The sequence below is a fragment of the Cottoperca gobio genome, chromosome 21 (assembly GCF_900634415.1).
Source record: "Cottoperca gobio chromosome 21, fCotGob3.1, whole genome shotgun sequence".
NCBI lineage: Eukaryota > Metazoa > Chordata > Actinopteri > Perciformes > Bovichtidae > Cottoperca > Cottoperca gobio.
The window spans coordinates 13951041-13960845 of NC_041375.1; the positions used below are offsets into that span (position 1 = coordinate 13951041).

At 37.6% G+C, this 9805-nt stretch overlaps 1 protein-coding gene across 1 annotated transcript in view; it reads right to left on the reverse strand.

Moving 5' to 3' along the window:
* The window catches only part of tank (TRAF family member-associated NFKB activator), a 5946-nt gene extending 4808 nt beyond the window's left edge, over nt 1-1138 (reverse strand). The window contains exons 1-2 of the mRNA XM_029459187.1: nt 982-1138; nt 120-261 (exon numbers count right to left, since the gene is read on the reverse strand). Coding sequence (XP_029315047.1) covers nt 120-218 — 99 coding nt within the window. The 5' untranslated portion in view covers nt 219-261; nt 982-1138. The remainder of the gene's footprint in view (nt 1-119; nt 262-981) is intronic.
* Between the last annotated feature and the right edge of the window lie 8667 nt (nt 1139-9805).

Genomic DNA, 9805 nt, shown 5'->3' on the forward strand with positions numbered 1-9805 from the left:
TAAAAATAAAATAAGTAAACACACTTAATTTGCAAGCTACTCAGTGACTTAATATTGTTGGTATTGTTTGGCTAATTTCATACAAAGTTTGAAAAAGTTTGATCTCGTCACGTCATTACCATTTGTTGCAGTTCCTTTTTAGCAGTGTCCTTCTCAATGGAGACCTGCCGATAAGCTTCAAAAGCTTTATTGAGCTGGTCTCCGATGTTCCTTTCCATGCCGTGTGCTCCACAATCATCCCTGACACAGCAGACATGAGCCCTATGAGTGAAATCACCATGTTTTAAAACATATCAACAACGAAACGCAACAATCAAGACAGCACTGAAGAGTAAAAAAAACATGAAGTTAGTTTCCTTTTATGCTTTTTTTAATAATATTTATACACACAATATCCAACTTGTCTCTGCATGCTTAAAAAAAGGGAAAAAAAGTCAATAACTCCTTAAAAGGATGTCAAATAATTTGGTTGATTTATGTAAAACTACTGATGCAATGACAAACTGTCCGAGTTCTGTAAGAAATGATGATCAAATGAAAAGCAATGACAAAAAAAGTATTTAAATGAGTCAATAAGTTTGCATTTTCTTGCACAACTAGTAAAACTACCGTCCTAAACAATCCTTACATGTCTGTCTGTTCTTCTCCAGTGGCAGCACTGACTTTCTTACAACTTGTATCACCATACTTACTGTAATAGTTAACATGGATGTGTTGAGAGGAGTTAAAACAAGAAAGAGGCTGATGTCAGTCTCACCCAGAGCTGCTCATCAATTATTAAGCAATCTTCATTAGAAATGACAGAGTCCCTGTCACACCAAGGGCTCCTGGAGGAAGTACTCTATTCGACACAGTTCCGTATTCCTTAAACCGTAATTAACCGGTTAGCCATTGCTCATTCAACCGGTGGTGGATAAAGCGACCGAGTAACGAATCCACAGATCAGTTTCCCTCGCTGCCAGAAAGTGAGTGTCCTCTTACCTTCATTCATGTAGCTGTTAAAGTCGAATTTATTGTGTTGACACCACCGCAGAGTCGTTACGAAGTTACGAAGCGCCGGAGAGGATATGGCAGTGTATGTTTTACATAGCCTAGTTTGAGTTGGGAACTTCCCTCGGGGAATCCCCCTGTTCTGTAGACTTCCGCCTTTACACGATCCTGGCCAATCAGAGGAGAGCTGGGTGGTTAGCTGGTTGAGGGTTCTTCCAGCCTGCGCGTCTGCAAACCGACCGACTGTTGATGTGTGCATGTGAAAACTGTCCCCTAACTAGAGTTACACTATGCTCTCTAACTATCTGTCTTACAATAGTGAACGTTCAACAAGTTCTGTCGAAAGTATTGAGCCTGCCTTATTGTAAATTAAGCTACAACGAGCATGTCCAGAATAACCTGTTAGGGGGGGGGGGGGGGGAACATTACTTAGCTGTGTGGCCCCCATTGTGCTAATTCTATTAAACAACACTATTTAGGAATATGTATGGCTGATATTGCCTGCTCACCTTAGTTGACAGTGCAATTAGTTAAATTACCCAAAAATACATTTCAAGCAGATGTGGACAGTTACTGAGTACATTTTCTAGTACTATACTTAAGTACAATTTTGAGGTACTTGTACCTAAATTGAGTGTTTTCCATTTCCTGCGACTTTATACTTCTTCTCTTACTTTGAAGATTCATATTCATATTAATGATACAAAATGTAATCAAAAAATAATGTATCATGTGTTATAATAATTTAAAATGTATCTTGATTCTTAATTCAAATGATACCTGATAGTATACATAATAAAAGTAAATACAAAAAAGAAGAAGCTCCTCCTTCACCAACTGCAACATTACAGGGATCAATGCATTACAGTAATGCATTAATAATTAGAATTCAATAATACAAATATTTCTGAAATGGGACATTGTGCATGAGTACTTTCACTTTTTGCACTTTAAGTACATTTTGATGGTAATGTTTTTGTACTTTTACTTGGGTGCATTTTTGGAATGCAGGACTTATACCTGTAACATATTATTTCTACACAGTGGTATTGCTACTTTTACTAAAGTAAAACATCTGAATACTTCTTCCACCACTGCTTTCAAGAACAAGGCCATTTTAAGTGTTTTACATAAGACAAAAAAAAACATCAAGACAAAAAAAAGTAACACATGGAAATGTAGAAATAATAACAATTAAAAAACACACAACTGCCACACAGGCAGAAGTTGCTTTTTGGTTATTATATGCTGAATAACCCAAAAGTCATGTTTCATCAAATTATCACAAAATAACTAAGTTAATTCAATTATTTCGCAAAAACTTTACTTCTCCCCAGTGAACAAGTCTTTGTCTTACTGTCTTTGCCCCTAAACTTTAGAACAGTATACCTCAAATATTTTTGATTTTCCAAGGGAAACAAAAACATACACAAATATCCTCACTTTTGATTATTGGTCGGTTTTTTGTTGACTTTTGTTTTTGTTTTGGAAATATCTAGTTACTGATAAAGCTCTATGATTGCATAACTGAGGCCTTCTTCAGGGATGACATTTTGACATGTTATTGTGGGAAAAACACAGGTGTAAATAATATAATTAATGATGGCTGAAATTAATTTACATAGAGTGGAGCCCGTAGAAATGTTATTAACTTCTCACTACAAATATTCCTTTACTTTTTCTTGATTGATGTTTTTATTTTTATTTATTTTCAATCATCCAAACAAAGTATGTTGTATGGAGATTGTTCACTGCCACGTGTTGCATAGTTTTAGGCCCATTGTTTCTTCCATATTGTGTTTGTGCACCTGTGACATACGTAGCTGACCACATGTAAAAGATGTGGGCTTAACCACAGCCAACAGTGATGTCAGCGTGGACTGAATTTACACTTCTACATCAGAAGACGTAGTGCAAGGTGAGAACTATCACCACTGGAGGTCAGCAAAAAGAAGTTACATTTTCAATAAATTGCAAATGAGATTTATGATGATGCTTTGCCCTCATACATATGCAGAATCTCTCCCACAGACTACAAAGACAGTGAAATAACAACCGTCCAAACAAGATTTGTTAATCTGTTCCACATTGCCCCTTCCAGTTTCTATACAACTAATACTTTTACATCTAATCAAACCTACATTGTTTTAAGTAGAAATATGTCTGCACATGATTTAGGTTTATAATTCTGGCCCCCTGTCCCAGACTGCATTCATTGCCACCGTGAGAACTCTCTCCCAGGCAAAAGGGCAACCCAAGAAATACTAGCGGCACAAACAAGAATAACCAGTAGATGGCAGCTTGGAGTGATTCATTGAGATGCAGTATCTTTTTAACTTCCTTACAGTTATTAAAACCTTAAATTATCGAGGATTCACAGAGCATAGAGGCATAGTATCATGTTACCAGTAAAGCTATGAAACCAAAGAAAACATTTTTGTTGTCAATCTCCTTCGAATATTTAGTGTCAGAGTGGTAGCAATGTAAAATCAAAAAGCATGTTTCTGCTGATACGTCCATGTAATATTTTCTAAATGTATATATGTTGCTAGTAAAGGTGCACTAAATAACATACTGCCATAATACACTGGTACTGATACTTTCATAGGGTAATTAATGTAATTAAGATGTAATTAATAAGACACTCATCAATATTTTAATACTCTAAAAATATACAGCAGACGATAACAATTTCTCTTAAGTGATATTTCCAAACATGGCTCAACTTCCTTTAGATTCCTTAACTCTTCTTTAACGTTCTCACTCACAGGTATAGATGCTGGAATTTCTGATTGACACGTTTTTCTTTTTCTTTCTATGAAAGAAACTGCGTTATATGCTTAGAAAGACACAGTGTTCAGCCGTATTTATTTAGAAATCAACTAATATTCATTTCTAAACTAACATACCTACCTTTTCCTTTAGTTTTTAAATTGTTGTATACGGTATGTGTTAGATTAAATGAGCCAACACCGTTTTCTCAGTTTAACTCAATAACTGATTTAATCCAGAACTGTCTGACAGAGCAGGATAAATGGATGAGCATCTCTTGTCTCCATCATCAGTTTGAGTATGAATTAGTGCAGACCTCCGTGTGGCCGGTCCAGCACAGTGGGACTGCTCCAGGGATCGTTTTCTGGAGCCCTGCCTGAGAGGTTGTCATCTGTGACCCTCACTGACATTCCAACCTCAACCTCTGCTCCTCCTGAGAATGACTTACAGTCCCAGAGTGCCACCAACAACCTCGAAGCCTATACAGGAAAAAAATGTAAAAAATGCAAGAATTCCTTTAAGGAAGAGAGCAGCAGGTCAACTGAAGAGTGTCATATATTTCCCATGGTTGCTTTGAATTCTGAATTCACAGATTTAACTTTTCATTTTAGACTGTGATAAGCAATGATTTCATAATTGAACATTTGGTGAGGCATATGAGTCACTTCAAGGACCACACAATCATTCACTTCAAGTTCCATTTTCTCTTTCAGTTCAGTCCTCAATCCTCCCTTTGTTCATCTTTCCCAAAGAGGAAATTCTATTACCCAGCTGGCTGCTCAGGATATTAATATGATACCAAAAAAACAAGAAAATCAATAATATTTCTGCAATATACTCTTTACAAACTTTACCTGCCATGCCTTTGTGAGAGTAAACAACATGAAAGATGGGGAAAATTGCAAACATGACGAGACAGATTCATGAATACTTTGTTCCCTTTCATGTGGCAATCTGCTCCGTTTGATCTTTGTCTTTCCTCTTTCTTTCTTTAAAAGTAAGTACTGAATGTTCTGACTTCACTCTCCCTTGTGTGACTCATAAATCCTAATTGTCGTAGCATTTCCGTCAACAATATGTACATTTCCTGCATAGACCACAGTGTATTCGTACTTCAATAACCCAAACATACTGGGTTGCATTGAAAAGAAGAAGAAGAAGAAGAAGAAGAAGAAGAAGAAGAAGAAGAAGAAGAAGAAGAAGAAGAAGAAGAAGAAGAAGAAGAAGAAGAAGAGGAATACAATGGGTACTTTGCGATCATTATAAACCATCTTCAGACCTGCAATCAATCTCTGTTACATGGAGCCACTTAAAAGCTACATATATATGCTTAAAGTACACAATAAAGTGAGCAGAGAGATGTTCTTCTGTGGAGATATGTCTCCCAAAGCGATTTCCGTCTACTACCCTGACCTCACCACTTACAAGAGGACTTCAGTGATGCAGAGAGGCCTCATAAATTTCAGCAGAAATTATCTCTGGGGAAATGCGGTGTCCTCTTCCGGCATCATCCCGCGTACCCTGGAGAAGACATATGAAAGGGTCAAATGTGTGTGTGTGTGTGTGTGTGTGTGTGTGTGTGTGTGTGTGTGTGTGTGTGTGTGTGTGTGTGTGTGTGTGTGTGTGTGTGTGTGTGTGTGTGTGGAGGAAAGAGGGGGTTAGGTTGCCCTTCGTCCAATATAAGACATTGGTGTATATGGTTTATCTGTGCCATCAATATCCAAAATTAGTAGAATGAGGGGAGTATTTGCACAATACCATGTATCAACAGATGTGATCATCTAACATTGTATTCCCCAGGCAGGCAATCATATTGTTCTTTGTGATGTGTCACTGGTTGAAAGGAGACTAAGCTTGCTGTTATAGGGGGCCCTGTTCTAGATACACATCACACTGGAGCCTGCCTGGAGCTCAGCAGTAAATCTTGGACCAATGTAAGGGTCCATCCATGTTTCCTCCGTGTCTAGCAAAATAAACAATCTGCTGTGGGTCCGCAGAAACGCGAGATCAGACAGAGGGCAGAGCTGAGGACTCTAGCATGCCGGGGGAGGAGGGGGAGAGGAGGAATGCAGCAGGGGGAACACATATCAGATTTCAGGAGCCCCAGAGAGAGGTGGAGGAGAATGAAGAGAAACTTTGCTGTCAAGAAACTATAAAGGAAAGAGGAAGAAAATGAATTCAAATGTAATTTCTTCTTAATCCTGTCGTACATTTTCTTCTTTAAAATGTGTTAGTGTTGTATTTTTTATTCTTTGGAACTGTTGTGCTAATCAATCTGTCTCACCGTGAAGACGTGCAATCGGTGTTTTTCTTCTGAAATATGTGAAAGTAGGTGTGTCAGAGCAGACCAGTGAGCGACTGTGGTTTCCATCTGAGGCGAAAGCTGCACACAGTATTGTTTAGGTTGAGGCTCTGGCCTCAGGGGCTTCCTTCTATTTGAAGAAGATGGGGTGGAGATTAGTAGGTGGAGAAACTGAGAGAAGCTGTGTAGTTCTGAGAATTGTACACAATTAGTTATTTATCCTACATCTTTGTGGGTAATTCTGTGATCGTCAGCTTTACTTGTTCTTGTAGGCTAAGAGCAAAAACATTATGTGATTATTTTGTGTAAATTACTGTACTTATTTGTATCTCCACAACAATCTAAATAAGATGGTGCTCTTCGCTGTATTTTGCTATGCACAAATTCTGCAAGAAGACTTTCATGCAAGCTTATATATATTTCCTGATTGATAGCGAGAGGAAGTTCTCTCCCTGTTCCTGTTACATAAGTGCTAAACCACAACGCTCTCCTTTAAAGAGTTGATTAACATATCCTGTTACTATCACTGAATTGGTAAGATACAAAAAGAATATTTTGTGTCTCCTCTATCGACAGATTTTAAAAGGATTTTAAAAGTCTAATTGTAAACTAAACACTTAATCTATTTTAACTCATTTACCTTTACACAAATGCTCATTTTGTACGACCGATGTAAACAAGTCCAAAAGCCTCTTAAGTGAGCCAGCAATATATCTGTGGTTGTCTTCAAACATGTGCATTGATTTCTAATTTGTCAGCATAAGATAAGGCTTTTCGGACATACAAAATCAATAGTCATGTAGAAAGGGAGGGTCACGGTGGTGTGTGTGTTTCCCACAGTGGGTGAGGTTTATCAGAAATGGATGAGACGAGAATATATGAATAGCAGACACCCCTGAACACTTTTATTTCTGTCTTTATGGAAAAAGGCATCAACAAATATCCCCTCTTACTGTTCCCAGTACCTGCACATCAAGGCACAGTGTGTCGGGTTGCATACTGTATGTTCTCAAGGGATTGGCCGGACTTGATGAGGCATGTGGGATGATCACAATTGGCAGAATGTATATAGATCTCATCTCTATAAGCTGCACAAACACAGTTGTTGCAGTTGTATTAGCTCTTCAGAACATGCCCTGACTAAACACTGGGCACAAGTTGGCATCTGTGGATTTTGCCAATGATCTCAATTATTCTCAAAACTGAGAATATTATAGCAACCGACTATAAAACAGCGGCACTATAGAGCAGACTACAAGTCAGTTATGTCACTTTGCAGGGTAAAATAGTACAAAATGTCATTGTAGATGGAAAAAAAACTGAAGAAGTGAAAGGGCGTATGAGGTTAAGAAGAAAGTCCCTAGCTGACCTCACATAAAGAGCCCATAGTGCTCTTCATTACTTAAGCTCATGAAAGATTTATCAGCAGGAGACTTAAGGCTCCAGATAGATAATTTATACCAGCAACAGGAAACACAGAGCATGTGTTCACACAACCAGTTATCCTACTTTGATAGTATTGGAAATCATACTTTTTGGTGCATTAATGCATCTTTAAGCGCACTTCCTGGTGGGTTCTCAGTTAGCGGAGTAGAAAGGGGCCATTCATTCATGATTACAAGGGTTGGTAGGACTTATCTGATGATTATTCAACTGGTTACCAAGCAAAGTTTCATTGTATAAAATGCAAAAATACAAAAAATGGTTAATAAAACGTTTTGTTTTTTGCAGGATTTGTGATATTAAAAAAAAAGAAGTTGCCCTAACGTAACAAAGCGCTACCTAGTGAAAAATAAACTGATGTGTAACCAAGTCTCCTATTGTGATCGCTATAAGTTTCCACTCATCAAAACTTTCTTAGTCTTTCTCATCAAAATAAAGATGTATTTATCTCAATAATGAATATGACTGCACATGTTTAGGCACAACAATTGTTAATGCTGTCTGTGTTGATTTTATTGTAATGTTTTCTGTCATACTGTGGATACAGATTGTTCAGCTCTAACAACACTTAGCAAATTAGTCATCATTTGGTAATATGTTGGCAATAGTTGATGGCAGGCTGCCTCCAAAGTAAACTTTAAATCAAGGTGAATGTGTTAACTGTTAACATGGTGAGAATGTGGACAATGGCATTATGCTGAGGCTGAACATACAACAATACAATGTTTACAATAAAGTTTGGAGATTTGCCTGGCAGCAGAATGTACACAATGAAACAGCCCAGTGGCGCTGCTCTTTATGTCAGTGTCAGGCCTGAAAGAACTGCCTTTGTACACATATGACTCTCATTCTCGGGACATTTGACAGGAGCAAAATGTGGGCCAGGCTCCACAATAAAACTTTTGCTGGTGCTGTCAAATATTTCCTCTCATATATTGGAAATAATTCAGAAGAGCTTCAAATATGTGTACAAATGTCACTGAAAAATATGACTAAAAACCACCTTATCATTCAAACCTCTGTATGCGAGGAACATTTTGTGATATCATGTAGTAGGCCTATAATGTGTCCAAAACATTTGTATGCTTTCATGATGGATTTCAGGGATCAATAAATCTGAATTGTCGTGCCTTTTAAATAAATAAATAACTTATTTATGAGATGTCATAATGAATATGATCAGATGGTTGCAGTGAATTTTTATTTTCTTATTTTTTTAATCATCCTCAATTGTTCATTATCACATGGAATCCGTAAAGTGACTCATTATTTTTTTGGGATAATTAAACAGGGCTGTCATGAACACCACACCCACTTCAGCACTTCAATTACAGACCAGAGTTGTGAATGTGGCCTTTTTTTCCTGTGTGACACACACACATAGGCACTCACAGCTCTCTTTTGTGGCTAATTTACAGTCAAGAGTCAGAGGAAATGAATCTGCTGCTGCCAAAGAGGACTTACACGCCCCAAATACTTCCCTTCATCCAGGCAGGAAGGTACAGAGGCTGTTATACAAAGCTTCTCGGAGCTGCTAAAACACTCTCAGCTCTTTCAGAATGGGCTGTGGGACTGTAGTAGCAGTTTAGATTTCCGAGGACAAAACAGAGAGAGCCGCTTTCTTCATATACCTATAGTTGTTTGTTGGTATAGAGACAGTTTTCATTAGCTCAGGTAGGAGTGAGAACAGCACAATGTCTTAAAAATAACATTACTCACTTATTTCCCTTGGAAATACCCAGTGTGTGTGTGTGTGTGTGTGTGTGTGTGTGTGTGTGTGTGTGTGTGTGTGTGTGTGTGTGTGTGTGTGTGTGTGTGTGTGTGTGTGTGTGTGCCATGCTATCTGTGTGATCTTGTCATTTTTGCATTTATGCACGTTTGTGCCTGTTTGAGTGAGAATGTAAACATGCATCTATAATGAAAGGAGGTCTCCAACGACATGGCTTGGAGTGATTTATATATATATATATATATATATATATATATATATATATATATATATATATATATATATATATATTATGTAATATATATATTGTAGGCTTTAAATGTAAGTGAGATTTCATGTCTGGTTGGAAGGCAGTTGAAATTGTTCAAATAACTCAAAATGATTCTACCTGCAATAATAACAATAATCTTCAGAATTATTAGATACATGTGTTGGTTTATTTAGGTTTTAACAAGTACAAACACAGAGATTTACCTTTTATTGTTACATAAAAGGTGCTGGTTCAATTGCCTCTCTGTCTACCCTGCCCCCCTGAGCAGAGTGCTGAATCAGACCTCTCTCCCTTTCCT